The 21,452-nt window shown below is 40.3% G+C and overlaps 1 protein-coding gene across 1 annotated transcript in view; it reads right to left on the minus strand.

Annotated features, from left to right (window-relative positions):
- Positions 1-1,450: 1,450 nt before the first annotated feature.
- LOC128526145 (macrophage mannose receptor 1-like) overlaps positions 1,451-21,452 on the minus strand; it is a 38,258-nt gene continuing 18,256 nt past the window's right edge. Inside the window, exons 16-31 of the mRNA XM_053497738.1 lie at positions 21,216-21,251; positions 20,937-21,103; positions 20,730-20,788; positions 20,534-20,634; positions 19,571-19,713; positions 8,244-8,346; positions 7,428-7,573; positions 5,808-5,825; positions 5,605-5,710; positions 5,283-5,512; positions 5,009-5,174; positions 4,737-4,895; positions 4,387-4,503; positions 3,935-4,111; positions 2,592-2,627; positions 1,451-2,403 (exon numbers count right to left, since the gene is read on the minus strand). Of these exons, the coding sequence (XP_053353713.1) occupies positions 2,183-2,403; positions 2,592-2,627; positions 3,935-4,111; positions 4,387-4,503; positions 4,737-4,895; positions 5,009-5,174; positions 5,283-5,512; positions 5,605-5,710; positions 5,808-5,825; positions 7,428-7,573; positions 8,244-8,346; positions 19,571-19,713; positions 20,534-20,634; positions 20,730-20,788; positions 20,937-21,103; positions 21,216-21,251 (1,985 nt within the window). The 3' untranslated portion in view covers positions 1,451-2,182. The remainder of the gene's footprint in view (positions 2,404-2,591; positions 2,628-3,934; positions 4,112-4,386; positions 4,504-4,736; positions 4,896-5,008; positions 5,175-5,282; positions 5,513-5,604; positions 5,711-5,807; positions 5,826-7,427; positions 7,574-8,243; positions 8,347-19,570; positions 19,714-20,533; positions 20,635-20,729; positions 20,789-20,936; positions 21,104-21,215; positions 21,252-21,452) is intronic.

Consider the following 21,452-nt stretch of genomic DNA (forward strand, 5'->3'; position numbering starts at 1 on the left):
TTATCCACACTCTGGCTGTTTATTTAACTTTTAAAAAAGAGAAATGCATAATTATCTCAGAATCCTAATATTATTTAATATAACTCCTTGCTTTTCAGTACACTTTGTCCATCTGTCCACAAGCTTTGGTATTCCCTCATTAAAAAAATGTTTTAGGCTGAGCTGCGAGCCACAAATGCAATTTGTTCACTTCTTAAAGCAGCTTTCAGGAGACCAAACAGATGAAAGTCAAACAGAGCAAAATCAGGATGCTTTAACACTTTAAAACAAAGTTTTGTGTTGTATTTCATTTACTTTTGTATTAACTATTAGCTTCACTATGCCTGACAAATATATATATTTTTAATTTAACTTTCAACTATACAGCAAAGAAACTTGGCTAATTTAGATTTCACATCTATTGTTAAGATATTGCAACATGTTCACTCCCTGTTTGGTAATCAGAGAGTGAATCACAGATGATTAATCGAAAAAGTAGATAAGATAAAGATAATGTTCTTATCTTAAAACAACTCCAGCCTGTTAAAATTCACCTATATCAGTTCAGCACTGTTATTTCAGCATTGAAAATATTAAGTAATACCAGCAAAAATATTCAGCTTAGCTTCTAATTAATAACTATTGGAGCAGGTGTTTGTTTACATTGATTAAGTAGCTTATTAATAGATTATTTTGAAGGTAATTATTAAATTAAGCATAAAATTGTTCATAACATATTTTTTACTCAACAGTTTGAGTAACCATGGTGCTAATAAGATGGTTTGTTCTCAGTTCAGTCATTTTACACGCCCTCACCTTGGAAGGTGAATGTATTAATGACCTGTGTTTTATCTTATAGTGGGGTTTCACATAATTGCTTGTTATTAGCACCATGGTTTTTATTTTGAGAAAGTGTAAGGTTTACATGAAGAAGTGTCTCCAAGCTAAGAGAAGAAGTTATTTCTTGTTGTGACCACCGCACTTACCGGTCCGGGCCCGATCGACCAGGAGAGACAAACACACACACACACACACACATGCAGACATGATGTCTTAAGATCTTTGTTTATTCACAGCAAAGTAAGCACATTTAAACGATGCTACGTCCCGAACATCAAAAGAACCAGTCACATCAGAACATGTCAGTCAGACAAATTAAACAAAAGGGTTCTAGCAGACAAGAGCCATTTGGATGTATATTAGTCTGGATACTGGATATAGAAGGTGTTACCACATAAGGCATAAGGAAGCACAGTGAGGGGACTGTTCTCAAGGCACAAGAATCTTCTTATTAGATTACTGTACAATGTCTTACGATATTATAAAACCTTACAGAAAGACATGCTGTGTTGCAGGTTTGTTTGTGTTTTGTGAGGATTAGAGCACTTTGTAGGTGCATTATGGTCGTTTCTGTGTCTTCCACATACAGTACTCTCTGTATACACGGTAAACTATCGTGTTGATTGGCTCTGTTGAGTGACGCATATAGCCACGCCCACCTTGAAGCTTATAACATCTCTTCCACTCAACATTTTGATTTTATTTATGGCACAGATTTAACTTCAGCCAAATACCAAAGGAACGGCTAAGTTTTAAAAAATTCTGTCCAGTCAGTTTTGCATGCTGCTGTGACAAAATTGCCTGGACAGACATGTAGACATACTGACAGATGTTTTTCTTAAATTGGTTACTGGTCTGACCAATGTGTACAAAAAGATTTTTAAAGTATATATGAATACCAAACAGGCATACATGTAAACCCAGTGCCATACTGTATGTTTTAGGTTCTCCATTTGCCACCATGGCAGCTCTAATGATTTTACAAGACTTCAGTTGGTGTTTCTGTGTCACTAAGATGTTAGCAGCAGATACTTTGCGTGCTGTGGGTTGCAGGGTGGGGGCCTGTGGAATGTGCTTGTTTGTCCAACAAACTACGTTTATCTGTAACAGAATTGGGATCGGGGAATTTGGAGGCAACAACCTTAAATGCAATGTTGAATCTTAAACTCTTTGCCTGCTTGGCCCCATGCCCACTCTGCTGGGTGTTCTGATACCTTTCCATCTAACCTTTTTGGCAGTTTTTAACTTCATAAAATGGAAAATAATGCTAAATATTTTCCAAAATGTCTGCCTTGGATTTAGCTGAATATTTAAAGGAAAAATATTATAAGAAATATTGTGTTACAAATCACATTCATGTAACTTAGTAATTATTTTCCATTTGGTCAACTAATGTTTTATTATCTTTATCCTCTGGTGAGGAGGTTTCTGTGGTGTAACACATTGGGTTCTCAAAAAACGATGCAGTCGCCCAGTTGCGAGTCCTTCTCCGGTAGACGTAAGCCAATGCAGCCACCATAGATATCACTGCAATCACTATGACCACAGCCACAACAGCAAGACTCCTATGTGTTACAGGCTTGTCTACTGAGAAATAAGAGTATGCAACATTGAGATATGAGATGGGTGTGACATAATATACATTATTTGTACACCATAAAGACCAGCAGACATTAAATATATTCCATAAAAACATATTTCCTTATTCGGTGCACAATTTGTTTCTATAAAACAATTACAGTATTTATAAGAGGTATTAGTTATTACTGTACCTGTAGGACCAATTGTTGCAGAGGTTGGCTTTGCAACTGCAATAAAAATAAAAAACAATAAAAAAATATTTAGTCCTAACAAATACACTTTTCAATGCCTCTGAAATCTTCTGTATAACAGAAGTAATTCTAAACAAGTGGTTTCCTTACTGAGTACAAATTGGCAAGTCATCGCCTTGTCAGTTTACATCTACGGGCTATAAGTTCATTCATATGTATCAATAAAGAATATTCTTTCTCCCCCATTATGAGAGTTGAGTCATGTCAACCGGACTTTCTTCTTGTCAGGTTAAAAAATGTCACTTCTCATTTAAGCAGCTTTTTCAGTCTGAAGGAACTCAGTAGGTTTCCACATATTTGGATCCTCCAGGGTCAAGGTATTCCTGAAGAGGATGAGATGTTGCTCTATCTGTGCAGGTACATCCTCCTACTGTATGTTAAGGTTGTTGGATCTCCTCAGTGTGGAGAGAAGTGTAAAATGTAACATTTTGAGTTTTTGGGAAACATCACATAATAAAGTTCACTTAAAACGCACCAACATACTAAGACAGAGACTTATCCACCCCAAATACCAAACACCGAAACATAAAAAGTGCAATATAATATATGTGGCCCAGTGCAGTGAAGAGTGTTCAGATCATTGTAAAGACAAAACTACTTATACATACTGTAGTAGGATGTACCAACACTGAAGAAGCAACATCAGAACAGAAACAGCAGTGTACCTTTACTTGAAGGACAAAAGACACCCAATGAGAATGATCATATACAAATCTGGGACAGAGAAGATCGATGGTTCAAGAGAGGTTTGTAAGAGTCCATCCCCAGGAAGATCAAGACCTCTTCACAGGTCCACCAGGAAAGCCACCCCCTCTCCCACTCCCTCTGGTCGTTATATCCTAACAACTCTTCTAAATATTTTTTTATTTATAGTTCTTCTTAACACCTCACTTCTCTCTAATGACTATTTTTCCTACTCTCACCTTCCTAATTTTTCACCTAACAACCCTACTTTTTCTTTGCAACTGTAGTGTGAGCTCATCTATTGCCGGTCTTATGACCTCGCAGCGGGACCTGGACTTTGCCTACGTTTACACTGTCAGGTTAATGTGACCCAATTCCGATTTTTTGCTCATATGTGACACATATCGGATATGTTCTATGTCCGTGTAAACAGGAAAAAAATGCATGCATTGCGATATTTCGAGATCGTTTTCAGGCCTCCTTCATATGTAGAAATAAATCAGATATAAATCAGATATGTGCTAATGTGATTGTCGTAAAATCTGATTTCCTAAGGCAATTATTATTATTATTATTATTATAGTTCTGATTAAAATTACCCTTGACTATTTTGCAGATAAATAATGCGTCATCATTATATAGGCAGTGTTGTTTTCCCCATTGTTTAGTTTTGGTGGAGATAAATGCACAGTCTTGCTCATAATCATCATCATACTCTGTAGGTTCTTCCCAATTGGTATAATCCACTACACTTCTGTCCAGCCACAGCCAATGTTCTGTGTGATTCAAACAAACACAAACCCAGTACAGTGTCAATGGCTTAAACATACAGAGCGAATGAAATGTGTTAGTAGAATACAATTAGCCACATAATGAATAATCATGGTAAAAGAAAAAAATTTAACTTTCTAATATATAGAGCTACACATGTTATAAGGACGTTTCACTAAAAATCCTTCACACACTAAAATAATAAATATGAATATGTGCGTGTAAGTTCTCGCCACTAAATCTACACTATTAAGCGGTAGTAGTGAACACGTAGCATTACCTGCATGTGTCTTAAAAAGGCCTATTGAAAACTTTTCCCGATCATTCCCAAGAAAACTGATGTAATTTTCTATAAATTTTGCCTCTTTTGTGTCTTCAATACTGACAAGATTGGCACCTGATGGGACAAAAAATCTTAGTGTGGACACAATTGTATGCATTGTAATCATAAATAAATACATAAAATGTAAAAAAAATATGTAAAATACTACTAACTCTTAATTAGATATTACTACTACTACTTAATAATAATAATAATAATAATAATAATAGGAAAAAAAATCATCATCATCATCATGACAATAATAACTATAATCATAACAATCATCATCGTAACAAATATTTTCTCACCTCTTGACAAACAGAGCTGGGAGGCTCTGCTCCATGATACAGATTCTTTCACAAATGCATAGCAGTGTCCTCTATAAGGGATCCATATCATCCTTGGTTGAACATCAATTATGCCAGGACACACACCAGGGTACTGCATTGGTGGAGTTGGAGCAATTTCTGTCAAGATAATAAAGAGAATGTGTTTAAATCATCAACAGTGTACTGTTTTGATTTGGAGACAAATAGAAAATATGTATATTTTATTCACTCATGTCATGTTGTTCAATCACCTGTTGATTTTTTACACACGCTGTAGGAAGTTTCATTACAGTAGGCAGTTTTCCATTTTCCCTCCACATCCACATAAACACAGGGTTGGTTGCTCTTTGGTTCATTTTCACCCCAATTCTCCATATTCAGGTGCCAGTTATCAATCCAGAGAAAGTACTCATCTGTCTGCACACAGAGAATTATAATATTTTTTCTCCTTCTTGATAATTGTAAAGAACATTGACAGAAATATCTTTCATCCTTCTCTTCAGTATTTTTTTTCTTGTGCCATACCTCTGCACTGTTAAGGCCAATCCATAAAGGTTGTCCAAGTTTTGAAGTCTGCAGTTCAATGTAAGATTGAGCAAGGACGTCCCGAATACTTGCCAGATGTGCACCCTCTAACTCACACTGCTGCTTTGCTTCACTCCAGGTCAAGTTTTTTTGCAAGATCATGTAGGAATCATTTCCAAGCTTGATGAAAGTTGTAGGTATTTTTGTTGAAATTGGTTTAATAAAATGATCTGAATAGGAACAAAAAATGAGGTTTAAATTAAAATTGTATGTCCACTACTAAAAAATCCTTATTGTAAAATGTGCCAATATTGCAATTTACCAACATCACGACTGCAAATAAATCCACTTGTATCATTACAGTCTTTTGTTATCCACTTGCCCTGCTCAGGTCTCTGCATGTTACCCATTGCTATGCAAGATTTTTCCTAAAATAATAAAAAAAAAATATGTACTGTAAGTAGGTACAGTAGGTAAGTAAGTGAGTAAGTTAGAAATAAATAAAGTAAGCATGTAAGTAAATACCTCACTTTCCCATTCCCACTGTAATAAAAACAGAAACAGGACTGTTGTTAGGTACATACAAAGGAATGTGGTAAAGCAAATATGGCTTTTAAAAAATCTCCCAAGTATGTTTTGAGTAGTTTTATAAAGAAATGCAGCTTTATGCTTTTTTTCCTCAAAAAAGCAGTATACTGTGTAACATCTCACGCTCTTGAGTAGAATACATGATACAGAAAACTTTTCTATAACATAACATATAAGTAAAAAAAACATGACTTTTGCACAGGATTATACATTGCACTACAATACTGTTACAACCTCTGCCCTCTGGACCTGTCTGACTCATCCTGGTGCCCCACTTTTGTTTGGTGATCTCGTTACATGGATGCCCCGTATGTCTCTTTGGGATGCGTCTCGTGTCTGGGGATGATTCTCTCTACCTAGAAGACGGTTCTGGCCTCGACTGGTGTTGGCAGCTGTTTTTCTGAGGACTTGACCGTTCGATAGTTCAGGCCTGGAATTTCATATAAGTCTACCTGAGTTTTCAATAACTACCTGGACTCCATATTAACATCAATTAACATCAACTGTTCTCCTGAACTGCCTGCCAACTAACACACATTATGAATGCAGATCAATTTTCTGCTCTCTGGTTCCATTCAAGGTTTCTTCCTATTACCATCTCAGGGAGTTTTTCCTTGCCCTCGGCTTGCTCACCAGGGACTACAGTATCTGACCATTTTGATTCAAACACATTTATTCCACACAAATTCCATACAAACTTAAATAATTTTTTTGATTGTGTAAAGCTGCTTTGGGACAATGCTAATTGTTAAAAGTGCTATACAAATAAAATTGAATTGAATTGAATTGTTACATACCACAGACATACTACCTAGTGTACAGGGTGGGCCAGTTATATGGAAACACCTTAATAAAATGGGAATGTTGGTGATATTAACTTCCTGATTGTGGCACATTAGTATATGTGAGGGGAAAAAACTTTGGTGGCATGGTGGCCATGGTGTGCTTGGTTATAAAGCAGTTATTAGCAGTTTACATACTAATGACATGTGAGAAGCGGATAGAAATTGTGTTGATGTCTGGTAAGCGCAGTAACCGGGTTATAGCAGCAGATTTCAATGCAAGACGAGACCACGAGACCACCCATCTCCCATGCTACAGTTAGCAAACTGCTAATAACTGCTTTATAAGTGGTCAGAAACTTGTAAATAACTCATGGAAGAATAAAGGTCTGTTAAAACCAAGCACACCATTGTTTTTCTTGTGAAATCCCCAATAAGTTTGATGTGTCACATGACCCTCTTCCTATTGAAAAAAAACAAAAGTTGGATCCAAAATGGCCGACTTCAAAATGGCCACCATGGTCACCACCCATCTTGAAAAGTTTTCCCCCTCACATATACTAATGTGCTACAAACAGGAAGTTAATATCACCAACCATTCCCATTTTATTAAGGTGTATCCATATAAATGGCCCACCCTGTATATTGTTACGAGTTCATGCAGGTAAATGATAAAAAATCCTTAAAAAAAAAAAAAAATTCTACACATGAATTCTAAACCCCAGCTGGCCAGTGTAAATATTTTGCTTGTTAAAAAAAGAAATTCTCATCTAACCTCTGATCTTAATGGTTGTCCTTTGGCCCAGTCTGTATAACTGACAACAGACCCATCTGTCCATTTATATCCACTGTTTGCCAAGTTACTGAAGCCAATCCATACATCATCATTCTTACGTCCATCCAGCAGTAAGGTTAAATAGGCTTTACGTAAAAAAAAAAAAAAGATGAAAAAACAAGCACTGTAAAATTATGAAAATGAAATGAAGATTTACTGTGCGCTAAAATAAAAAAGGCAAAGAATGCAAAAAGTACAATGCATTGTCACACATACAACAAGTAGCAGCCTTGACAGGGGTTAGCGAGCAATTTGGGATTAAGCCTTCTGTTAAGAGCTAGTTAGCTGTGCAGGCGTAAAATAAAAAAATTTGGATTGTTCAGATGTGATTCAGAACAACACAGACAAGATAGATTAATTAAGTGATATACATTTGAATACATTTAAATGAAAATAAATACAAAGATCGGAATGTAATGCATATTTAAAGACTTAAATATGAAGAATGGGAAAAAAACACACTGCTCTCTCTGAATCTTGTAGTTAATTAGTAAATTAGGTACACTGTATTTATAATAAAAACAATAATAAAATAAGCTCATATTTGAAAGTACACTTATCTACTGATGTGACAATAAATGTTAATCTCACAAGTAGTTGTGAAGTAACACAGATACTAAAATTTTTAAACCATCAACAATTGTGCAGTGTCCTGCTTTATCTGATCGCTTGTAACCCGTTGACTTCCAATAATTCAAATTAATTAAAGTAGACCAAACTAAGCCTGACTGTCTTATTTCAGAAATTAGGCCTTACCTTGCTGAAGTCTGCTAGTAATAGAAGTTAGATCTCCTCCAAGAAGTCTACAGTATGATCTGGCTTCACGCCATGTTTTCAGCTCCAGTTCTATTTTATAACACTGTAAGGACACAAGCAGAGTTGTTATGTACATAATAGTTATGCGGTGTTGACACCAACATTTATTTCAAGCAAAATAGAAAAAAAGTACACATTATTGTTTATTTTTTTATTTTAAAACCAGACTCATTCAGATTAAATACTTTTCAATATTTAAGACTTTTGTATGGTTTTAGAATCCAAATCTTTAACAGTAAATAAGTAAAAAATCTGAAATATCTTATTTGTAATGTTAAACTGTAATACTGATCTACATAAATAAGTACAATATGACTGTTTCATGGAAGATAAAATTAATTTAGAAATTACACTAATATATGTAGTGAATGACCATTTGAGTAAAAAAGGGTGGTCTCTGATTTTTCTGTACAATACTGTACATGACAAAATTTTTCTGAAATCCTTATTCACAACTGAAGCAAAAGTTGGAGCAAGATTTAAATAAGAAGGTAAGGTGAAGTTTTTCCTTTACATTCAGAGGTCAATTAAACATGTTTCTGATATCATCCTCCTATAGTTACTTGTAAATGACTAATTGCCACCTTTTTTATTTTTTAACAATTTTATTATTATTTAGTTTGTTAATTCAGTGCACTCAGATATCAATTTAAGTGTGTTAATAACACTTAAATCGATACATAATTGCATTAAATTAACACAGTAAATACAGTGGAACCTTGGATTACAAGCATAATTCATTTCGGAAGCGGGCTCGTATTCCAAAACCCTCGTAAACCAAATCGATAAGAAATATTGGAAACTCAAATTATTTATTCCACAGCCCAAAAAATTTAATACATAAAAATAATTACAAAATATAAAGTAAAAATAAAACAAATTAACCTGCACTTTACTTAAAAATAAAAGTAAAAATAAATCCCGACAGATAAGTGTTTCCGTTTGTGCACGCAGGTGCTGTGTGTGTGTGTGTGTGAATCTAAAGTAAGCTCCCCTCTACCCCTTCTCGTCCCACACATTTACTCTGTGTGTGTGTGTGTGTGTGTGTGTGTGAATCTAAAGTAAGCTCCCCCTACCCCTTCTCGTCTTACACATTTACTCTGCCTTCACTCTTTTCACACACACGCACGTGTGCAAACAACCGAAACACTGTTTTATCTGAAAAATAAACAAGAAATCTCTCTAATGACACTTGATTAAGGGACACACTAACGGAATTACTGCTGTTAAGTCAAAATAAAACAAATTAACCTGCACTTTATCTTTGAAAAGAATCGTGTTTCTGTGTAGAGCAGAGAGAAAGAGTGTGTGTGTGTGTGTCTGTGTGTGTCTGCGAAGGCGAAAGTAGGAGGGGCCTGTGTGTGTGTGTGTGTGGCAATGTGTCCAATGACGCGCGCGCACACAGACAGTAAAAGCAGGCTGAGCTATAACACTGTGACCACATGTGCGTGCGTAAAACTTTATATTTTATAAATTTTATTTTGTGTCTGTATGCGTGTGTGTACAGCGTGTGTGTAAAGCAAAAGCAAGTCTCACTAGAGACATTAAAGATCCGTTTTACGCACGCACATGTGGTCACAGTGTTATAGCAAACAGTACACACGTGCACGAATGTTGATTGCACGGATGCAGAAGAGACGATTACATAGAATTTCGCAGCAAAAGAGAGAGAAAAGCCGTTGGCTCAGTTGTGATCACATGATGCTCTGTGTCAAAACAAGAAGTGCCTGCGTGATACATGATACTCGGTACTCGTAAACCAAGACTTGTTCGTTTTTAGTGTAGTGGGTTCAGGTAAGTGACAGCAGTATCAGCCTATCAGAGTAGGGCACCTCCCTATTTAAAGCCTGATTGGATGTTACCTGGGTTGCGTCACGCCCGGTTTCCCCTTTGTTGTCCGTGTTTGTAGGGGCGGCAGGTAAGCGCGTTGTTTAAACATGGCTGTTGGAAACTGGTTTCATGTGTTTGTGTAACCTAAAAGGTTCATTGTTACTTTTTTATAGCTTGTTTTCCGGCGCTGCAGTTGATGTAGCTGTGAGCATTTGCCTTGAAGGTATGTTTGTTTAACCCGGTTGGTTCTTTAGCTTCCAAAGGAATTAACAATATTAATTCTTGCATATTGATTAGGTTTCCTTGTGCCCTATTGTTATGATGGGATACAGCTCTGACTAAACCGGTGCCTGTGTGTGCTTTCGCTACGAAGACCTGAATGATAAGTGGTTTAACTTGCCTTTTACTGAGAGTTAGAAGTGTACATATTATTAATGTTTCCTCTCTCATGTTTGTCATAGGAAACTCCCTCTCGTTGCTAATGTTGTGTTGGCTGTTGCTAATCGAGTGGTGCCGCTAGCGCTGTTTGGTTGTAGGGCTGTGAAGATACAGCTGCTTACAGTGTGAGAAGCTAATGCTGCTAATTGCTGATAGTGAAGGTGCTGCCGTTAATCTCACGCCAGTGCTGTCGTGAATAGCGTTGAAAGGGGACTGTTTATCCATCTGGTGTCGTGCTGCTTTGTCGCCCTGTGTCGAACGTATGGTTTATATATTTGTTGTTTTCTTTTTCTCTTTTTCGTTTTCTTTTTGGCTAAGTACTTTAAGTTCTCTTGGCCTGTTTAAGTGTATTTGGTTTATTGGTATTTTGGTGTCATTAATTGTTTCTTTTTCTCTTTTTAATTGGAATGAATGTATTTCCTGACGGCTGACCTGCTAGAGACTACTCAGTACATTTAATGTTTTATGACCCTTTCTTATGTACTTGCTAGCTCCTGCTAGCCGCCCTTGCGCCGCCTCGCGACATTCAGGCGCAATCGGTACAATAAGGCTTAGTAAATCTTTTCATGCTGTAGCGGCTCGCCACACGAGTAAAAATGTATTAAAAATCTTTGCTCGTCTTGCGGAACACTCGTGAACCGTGTTACTCGCAATCCTAGGTTTCACTGTAATAACAAAATAGTGTCATAAAATAATCATCAATAAAATTTATCCAAAACCTTGATTCTTTTTTTCAGACATTCTGATGTATACTTTTGCATAGATAATCGACCGGTTTCATGACCCAATTTTAACCAAGCTTTTGCTGTTAGACAGATGGCCTCTCAATTGTCTCTAGAATACTCTGGTATATATACTCTGGTATGATATACTCTACCCGTAGAACAGATTAGCTGTGTCTCTCCACGTTATCGATTTGTTAGAAATATGAATCCGACTACTAAAGACAGATTTACAAGTAATCTACCGGATCTGTCCCAAATTCTTATTAGACCCCTAAATGCAGACGATCTAGACGAAGTGACCAGCAGCATGGGTACTATTTTTACCAGTACATTAGACACTGTTGCTCCCATCAGATTAAAAAAAGTCAGAGATAAAACACTTGCTCCTTGGTACAATAGTCATACTCGCGCCCTAAAGAGAGCAACCAGTAACCTTGAGCGAAAATGGAGAAAAACTAAATTAGAAGTTTTTCGAATTGCGTTTAAAGACAGTATGTGCAGCTATAGACGGGCTCTAAAAACCGCTAGGACCGAGCATCTTAGCCAACTGATAGCAAGAAACCAAAACAATCCCAACTTCTTATTTAGTACAGTAGCCTGCCTAACAAAACCTAAGATGCCTGCAGAGAGTACTCCACAACATTTTAGTAGTGAAGATTTTATGGACTTCTTTAATGAAAAAATCGATAGCATAAGGAAGAAAATAACAGAGGTTCAACCTCTAATAGCATCTCATGATCTAGTTCAGCCAAGAGCTTCACATTTAGATTTTCAGTGCTTTACAGGTATAGGACAGGAAGAGCTGTATAAACTTATCACCTCAGCTAAATCAACAACGTGCCTGTTAGACCCAATACCAACCAGATTTTTAAAAGAAGTGATGCTTACAGTTGGAGAGCCAATTCTAAACATTATTAATTCTTCATTATATCTAGGTCACGTCCCTAAACCTTTGAAGCTGGCAGTTATTAAGCCGCTTCTTAAAAAATCTAATTTGGACGCGAATGAAATAACAAATTATAGACCGATTTCAAACCTTCCGTTCATATCAAAAATATTAGAAAAAGTAGTAAAAGCTCAAATATGCACATTCTTGCAGGAAAACACCATCCTAGAAGAATTTCAGTCAGGTTTCAGGCCACATCATAGTACAGAAACTGCACTAGTTAAGATTGCTTGTTTTTAGCTTCAGACCAAGGCTGCATCTCAATATTAGTCTTACTTGATCTAAGTGCTGCATTCGACACCATAGATCATAATATTCTCATAGACCGCCTACAAAATCATATAGGTATTCAGGGGCAGGCATTAAAATGGTTTAGATCATACCTGTCTGATCGATACCATTTTGTAGATCTAAATGGAGTACCGTCTGATGTAATGCCAGTGAAATATGGTGTCCCACAAGGGTCAGTTTTAGGACCTCTCCTGTTCTCAATTTACATGCTTCCCCTGGGAAACATCATTAGAAGGCATGGGATTAGTTTCCATTGTTATGCTGATGATACCCAATTATACATCTCAACAAAACCAGATGAAATACCCAAGTTGTCTAGATTAACAGAGTGTGTCCAGGACATAAAAGATTGGATGACCAATAACTTTCTTTTACTAAATTCAGATAAGACAGAGATATTGCTCATCGGCCCAAAAACCAGCACACAACAGCTTTCACAATTCAGCCTGCGTTTAGAAGGATGTACTGTTACTACTAGCTCAACAGTAAAAGACCTGGGCGTGATATTAGACAGCAACTTGTCTTTTGAAAATCATATTTCCAATATCACAAAAACAGCCTTTTTCCATCTTAGAAATATTGCCAAACTTAGGAGTATCCTATCCGTATCTGATGCAGAAAAGCTAGTTCATGCATTCATGACCTCCAGACTGGACTATTGTAATGCATTACTAGGTGGTTGTCCTGCATCCTCAATAAACAAGCTACAGTTAGTCCAAAATGCAGCCGCCAGGGTTCTCACTAGATCCAGAAAATATGATCATATAACACCTATATTATCATCCCTGCACTGGCTACCTGTTCAATTTAGAATTAATTACAAAATAGTACTACTTACATACAAGGCTTTAAATGGTTTAGCTCCCTCATACCTAACCAGTCTTTTGATACGCTATAATCCACCACGTCCCTTAAGATCACAAAACTCCGGACTTCTGGTAATTCCCAGAATTTTAAAATCTACAAAAGGGGGCAGGGCATTTTCATATAGCTTTGGAATAGCCTTCCAGACACTGTTCGGGGAGCAGACACGGTTTCCCAATTCAAAAGTAGGCTCAAGACGCATCTCTTTAATCTGGCATACGCGTAACTCAACCCATAACCTCATACTCCATTACACTTATCCTGAATGGCAACTACGCTAATTCTCTCCATCTTTTCTGTATTTTTCTACCCATCCTGAGACATCTGGAGATTGTGCCAGCTTCAGTAGACAAAGGCCAACCCTGCGAGGTTTCTAAGTCATCTTGAGAAGGACCTGCTCCAGCTAGATTCTGCTTTATGATGGCTGGAGCTACACATCCTGCTCCTGTGCTTCCAGTGATCTGACCCTCTGCACCTACTGCTGAACTGAATCTACACAACTTCTGATATATTGAACTTTCACCTGCACAACACACTTGATGTTATTTCTATCTGTTATCACCCAGATGAGGATGGGTTCCCTGTTGAGTCTGGTTCCTCTCAAGGTTTCTTCCTATTGCCATCTCAGGGAGTTTTTCCTTGCCACTGTCGCCGTCACCCTTGGCTTGCTCATCAGAGACATTTCATTCATCATTCATTCATTTAATTATTATCTAGACACATTTTTCTCACACATACACACTTCCAAATATTTTCTTTTCTTTTCTTTCTTAAAAAAAAAAAAAATCTTTCATTTTTTCTTGTGAAGCTGCTTTGGGACAATGACCATTGTTAAAAGCGCTATATAAATAAAATTGAATTGAATTGAATTGAATACAGAAGAGGTCATGGTTGATTCAATGACTGCAAGGGGACCAGTTCCTGGGATTTTAAAACACACCCAAGTCATCATCCATCCACCACCATGCTTCATGGTGGGTATGAGGTGTTTCTGCTAAAATGCTGTGTTTGGGCTCCACCATACATGGTGTGGGCATTAAGACCAATCATCTTCACTTTGGTCTCATCTATCCACAAGTCATGTGGTTCATTCAGATGCAGAGTTTTTTTTTAATTGTCCTGTCATGAACTTTAACACTTAACATGCTCAGTGTGGCCTGTATGGTCTTAATTTTGTATTTCTTTGTACATTGCATGGTCTGATCTTGGGGTGAATGTGTTGGGATTTCCAATCCTGGGAAGACTGGAAAGTATCTTTAATGCTTGTGAATAATCTCTTTCACTGTAAAATGTTGAACTCCAAATTATTTGCAAGCGGATTTATAACTTTCCAGATTAATGTGCATTGACAATTGCTTAATCCTTTCCTCTTGGCATTGTGTTAACACACACCTGAATTCTCCAGTCCAACGAATTGCAAAACTTCTGCTTTTATAAAAGTTTCCATACCTGCTGATGATTAGTCAATTAAGGGCTAATAATAAACAGCACCTGGCTGCAACTTACCTTCTTAAATCCTGTGAAAACAGTAAGGAGGTACTTTGTATTGCCAGAGGTGGAAAGTAATGAATTACATTCACTCGCATTACTGTAATTGAGAAGATTTTTTTTGTACTTTTACTTTTTAAAGTAGTAATTTTAATCTGTAATTTTACTTTATTATGTTTGGAAACCACTGCACTAATGGATTGAGTGATGGGTGTGGAGAACAAACAAGCTTAATTCACAAAAATGATGGAGACGGACAAAACAGACACAGCTGAAAGTGAAATGCCCACAAATTCTTATGAAGCAAACCCCTGGTCATATTTAAGCGACCAGTTTGATTTCAAGCACAACAAAGGGAACAGATTTATTATGCAAGGGTGTTTCATCCCCTATCCCACCCCCGCTGTTAAAAACAAAAGTAACTCATTATCGCGGCGAAAGAGCCGAGCGTTTTCCCATGGCTTTCCCATTCTCGGGGGTGAACCTAGCCGGGGACAGGGCTACCCGTCGCGGCTAGGCCTCGACTCAGCATCCGAGATTCCGGGACGACGCCGAGGCCAAGGACAGCCGGACTACCGCTGCAACGTTCCCCGTCCTGAGGACAGCGTACCCCAGCAGTCGTTACAACCAGCTGGGGGGAAGCCGCCTCCCACAGCCGTCTCTGTTTCCCCAACTGCCGGGCCTAACTTTCGGTCAGGACGTGTAGGAAATCGCGCGGGCGTCTACGTGAACTGTGGCCTGGACAACGTTTCGCTACGGGCGCTCTACAGTTTCGCTGCTGCGCTGGGGAGTATTGGAACAGGGCGAGCGCGGTTGTATGCTGCCGGCCCCAGCCTTGACCATTCGCACCGTATCGGGGAGCTATTTGGAAATACGGGCCTGTCGCACTGTGCGAATACAAGTAGGTGCAATCAGTCTTTCTCATCCATTCTTTGTGGCAGACATTGAGGATGATTGTATCTTGGGGTTGGACATTTTGGAAAGGTGGGGTGCGGTACTGAATCTCGCTGACGGAACGTTACATGGTAACTTCGGGTTAGCCAGGTTGCTAGTTCCCAAAGCGCAGCCGGACGTGTTAGTAGCGCGCACCCGGGGGGCGGAACTTCCGGTAGACGCGCCGTGTAAACATCCGGTAGCAGACCGAGCGAGAATAATGGCCGAGCTTATGCAGCGTAGCAGTGTGGGGCTAAGTCAGACACAGACCGACACAGTGAAGTCCCTGTTACATGAGTTCGCGGACATTTTCGCGGTAGATGAGTGCGAGTGCACACATACTAATTTGGTGCAGCACACGATTGATACGGGTAACGCAGCTCCTGTTCGGTTACATCCGAGACGCCTTCCTTTAGCTAAACGAGCTATAGCCGAGCAGAAGCTGCGTGAGATGGCCGACTCGGGCGTCATAGAGCCAGCGTCTGGACCGTGGTCTTCAACGGTTGTTTTGGTGCGTAAAAAGGACGAATCGTGGCGGTTTTGTGTCGATTACCGGCGGTTGAACGAGGTAACGCGCAAAGATTCTTATCCGTTGCCGCGAATAGATGATGCGCTGGAACACGTTGCGGGCTTGGCGTGGTTTAGCTCGTTAGATCTGCGTAGCGGGTACTGGCAAGTAGAGCTCGCCCCGGAAGCGCGACCTAAAACCGCGTTCTCGATCGGGCAAGGGCTATGGCAATTCCGGCGCATGCCGTTCGGCCTATGTAACGCTCCAGCTACGTTCGAACGGTTGATGGAGAAAGTGTTGGCCGACATTCCTCGCAATCGTTGTGTCATCTACCTGGACGATTTAATGGTGCACGGCAAGGAGTTTGAGGTCGCGCTAGCTAACCTACGGGAGGTATTTTTGGCTATCCGGCGGGCGAATTTGCGGCTTAACCCGAAAAAGTGCCAGCTGTTGCGGCAAGAGACCGTGTTTCTGGGACACGTGATTAGCGCTCAAGGGATTGCCACCGATCCAGCCAAAATTGCTGCGGTACAGAATTGGCCTGAACCGTTAACCGTGTCGCAGCTACGCACCTTCCTCGGGTTAGCCTCGTACTATCGTCGGTTCGTGAAGGATTTTGCCACGATCGCTAGTCCACTGCACGGGCTCACGAAAAAGAATCAGCCGTTTCGCTGGGACGGGGTGCACGCGCGGGCTTTCACTCGGTTACGGGAAGCTCTGGTCACGTCGCCCGTTCTCGGATATCCTGACGCGTCTCGTACGTTTATCCTCGGCACGGACGCGAGCGATGTAGGGCTAGGGGCTGTCCTGTCTCAGGTTTCCGAGGGTAAAGAGCGTGCTATCGCCTACTTCAGCCGCGCGTTGTCTGGACCAGAGAAAAATTACTGCGTCACGCGGCGCGAGCTGCTAGCGGTCGTCGCGGCCCTTAAACATTTTAGGCCGTATTTATATGGGCAATCCTTCTCGCTGCGGACCGATCACGCTTCGCTGGTGTGGCTGCTTAGCTTTAAAGAGGCCCGAGGGGCAGTTAGCGCGCTGGCTCGAGCGGTTGCAGGATTATAATTTTACCATTCAGCACCGAGCGGTAAAACTGCATGCTAACGCCGATGCTTTATCCCGCCGGCCGTGTAGCAAAGAGCGTTGTCGGCACTGCGAGCGGGTTGAAGAGCGCGTGGGTAGTCGCGACATCGAACACTCTCCGACCCCCGTGAATCAGAACATTCTCCCTGCGCAGTCCTCCGGAGCCCCAGTTAATAATCAGCCGACCGAGCCGGCGTGCAGCCGAGTTACTGCGTCGCCTACATCATCACCTGTAGTCGTTCCGCCGGTGCCGCAGATGGACTGTGATCAGCTCATTGCTGAGCAGGAAAAGGATCCGGCACTGCAGCGGGTACTAGGTTGGGTTAACGCGGGCCAGAGACCGGATTACGCCGCGGTGGCTCACCTGGGACAAGAGGAAAAGGCCCTCCACTCGCAGTTTAATCGACTCGTGTTGCGGGGCGGCTTACTCTACCGCCACTGGGAACGGCCGTGCGGCGCTAGCGAATCTTTTCAGCTGCTGGAGCCACGGACTCTGCGGGCACGTGTGTTGGGGATGGTCCATGGGCACGCGGGCGCGGGACACTTTGGAGTCACTAAAACGCTGCGGCGGTTGCGCGCATTCTCGAGCCGTTTCCCATTTCCGATCGCGGGAACCGGTATGTGCTAGTGGCCATGGACTACTTCACCAAGTGGCCGGAGGCGTTTGCTGTGCCTGACCAGAGTGCTTCCACCACCGCCCGAGTGCTGGTGGATGAGGTGTTCAGCCGGTTTGGCGCCCCGGAGCAGTTACACAGCGATCAAGGGCGTAACTTCGAGGCGGAGGTGTTTGCGGCGGTGTGTGAGCGCCTCGGGGTGAAAAATACTTGCACCACGCCCCTTCATCCACAAAGTGACGGCCTCGTGGAGCGGTTCAATCGGACGCTCACCACCCAACTCGCCGTGCTGACCAGCGACCGGCAGAAGGATTGGGACGAACATTTGCCTCTCGTGCTGTGGGCATATCGCACAGCAGTGCAGGAGTCCTCACAGCTGACGCCGGCTGCGTTAATGTTCGGGCGCGAGTTGCGCACGCCTGTGGACCTTGTGTTCGGGCCACCTCCACAGTCTGATTTACCCACGAAGCCTGGGTTGGATTATTTTTGTTATTTGAAAGACAAATTGTTCCGTGTTCACGAATTGGCGCGTAGACACTTGGCGGACGCCGGTGTTAAACAGCGCCGCGTGTATGACACTCACAGCCGAGGGCGAGACTTTGCTACTGGGGAGCGGGTTTGGGTGTATTCCCCCGGAAGGAAACGGGGGCTCTCGCCTAAGCTCATGTCTCACTGGGTGGGCCCCTGTACGGTAATCGCCCAGCTCTCTGAGGTAGTCTACCGGGTGAGGTTGACGGGGCGGTCGCGAGTGGTCGTGCTCCACCGGGACCGTCTTGCGCCCTACCAGCCCAACGCCAGCGAGACCTCGAACTCTGTGGAGGCCGGTCCGCCTCAGGGAGAGGGTAGCGGCCCTCCTTCCCCCGCAACAAGACTCAGGCGTTCACAACGCCAGCGCCGACCACCGTCACGCTTCCAGGACTGAGTGCGCCATCTTGACCGGGGACGGTCACAGCTCGGGTGAGGGCAGTGTGGCGTGGGCGGGGTTTGGCACTAGTAACCATCATGCTTTGCGGGAGGGGTTGTTAGGTGTTCACCCTGTCGAGGAAAGGTGTTTGGGTTAGTGGCTTCGGCCAGGGTGTGTGTGTGTGAGTCAGAAGTGTGTCTTTAGTAATGTCAATGTGTGGTTTATGTGCTGTGTTAAATAAATTACTCCCAGCCATTTGCATTGGGCAGCAAGGAAGCTCACCCGTCTCTCCAAGTGCCTGCTTAGCGGTGAAAAACGCTACAATATATTGTTGTTCACCAGAGGTTGTATTTGCCTAATAGAATTAACTAATACAATAAAACTAAGGTCCGCTATGATCAGATATTTATATTATATTTTATTAGGTTTTTATGCAAAGATACATATAATTAAGGGGGGCCGGGGGTTATTAACTTTTACACATGATTGTTTGTAGTTGTGTCTCAATATGGGTACCTAACTAGACTGAATATAGAAAGACAAAATAATTCAAATTGTCTAAGCTTGCCCAATGTTAAGACCAGTTATTATTACCATAATTTGATAGAATTTACTAAGAGTGTGTTTAATGTAATTTCTCATTTACCTTTGACTCAAACTTCATCCAGTCAGGAGCGCAGCCTCCTATGGGGGGCTCAATAGGAGCAGCAGTGGAATTGACTTTGACATCGCCACTTCGTTTGCAGATAAAATTTAATCCTTCACCACAATTAACACTCTCCCACAGCCCTTGAGAAGACACCTGTCTGTTAGGCTGGTTGTACTAGTTACCAATAAGCAACATTAGTATAACACCAGACTTAGCACAAATATGAGCAAGGCTATGGGGATTTGCTCATTCATCTCCAGAAGCATTAGAAAGGTCAGGCACTCATATCATGCAAAAAGACATGGGATGTGATCAATACAATTCATCTCATCAGTTGGGTTGATGCTAGTACTATGTGTGAGTTCTTAGTTCACAACCATACATACCATAGGCCACACACTATACTGTAGATTCACGCTACAGTTAAAACAGTTAAAAAATAACTTAACGTTATTAACGTTAAGAAACGATAATAAACATGACAGAATGGCATCTTCAACATACTGTATCAGCATTATCAGCATTATATCAGACTTAGCACAAATATGAGCAAGGCTATGGAGATTTGCTCATTCATCTCCAGAAGCATTAAGAAGGTCAGGCACTCATATCATGCAAAAAGACATGGGATGTGATCAACAGTTAAAACAGGGCCACTTACTGACCAAATATGATTTCTTTTGCTAGATTGTAAAGAGGAAATTGCAAAAAGAAAATCTGACCTATATTTAAATTTAGGAAAACATGTGGAAGCAGGCCAAGTCAGAAGTGAAAAGATGAGATTCGATGTAAGAAAGAAAAAAAAAAAACACCTGAATGGAACAAATTTACATCTAATTTTGCCTGAATGGTAAACATAACAACCTTATTTTCTGTGCATGGATATTTTTTTCTAGCCCATGTGATGGTCAGTTGTCCACAAAATTTTTACATTTTATTCATAATTTTCAATGACCTTACCTTGATTAAAAGTCATCTTTACACAACGCTCCTCATCGTTCAGACAAGCAGGCTGATTTTTTTGCCATGCCTCATATACAACTGGGAATCCATCCATCCACCTTGAAGGTCATACATATAATGAATTATTAATTTTTGGTTTAGGTGTTTAGGAAAATATTGTATGTGCTTTACTGTCAGTAAATTTTCTACTTACGTAAAAGACTTATCCAGATCAACTATCATGCCTATATAATAATCCCGATATAATTTGACCTAAAGAAAATAAATATTAAATTATATTTAATGAAGATATATTTCCTTTAGGATATACAGTATATAAAATAACGAAGGTTACACAATTAATAACATTTAAGTATGGAAATGACTGTGACATATTGCAGCTCTATATTAGCCATATTACCTGATGCCACAGAAATAATCTTTCTTTCTCATCACTGATGGTCACAAGATCACCATGTTTTTGCTTACAGAACATTCTGGCTTCTTTCATAGAGCCAGATGGATATTCAGAGATAAAATACTGATTGTCATTGAATATAATCCAGTCATCGTCTGTTTTATTATATGCTACAAATGTAGGAAGAAAATTTGTTTAGAATTGTTCAGGAAAATCTTTTAAGTAATCAGAAGGGAAAAAAGATATAGTGTAAGTATAAGGTAGATTTTGTAGAAGATTTACTTTGGGTTGTAATTTCCACTTCATTTGGTGTAATTCCTAGGAAAAAAGGGATAAAAATGAAAAACAGGGCACATATTTCTTTACTAAACATATAGTTGGATTTTTTATGGTTGGCAAAAACTAAAGCACTATATCAATAAAAAAAAAATACAACATACTAAATTCACAAAAATGACCTAATTTATTATACCCATTATAGTACACGTACCGTAAACCTAAAATTCAATGGCATTTAAA

This window comes from Clarias gariepinus, chromosome 1, assembly GCF_024256425.1.
Source record: "Clarias gariepinus isolate MV-2021 ecotype Netherlands chromosome 1, CGAR_prim_01v2, whole genome shotgun sequence".
In the NCBI taxonomy this organism is placed as follows: Eukaryota; Metazoa; Chordata; class Actinopteri; order Siluriformes; family Clariidae; genus Clarias; species Clarias gariepinus.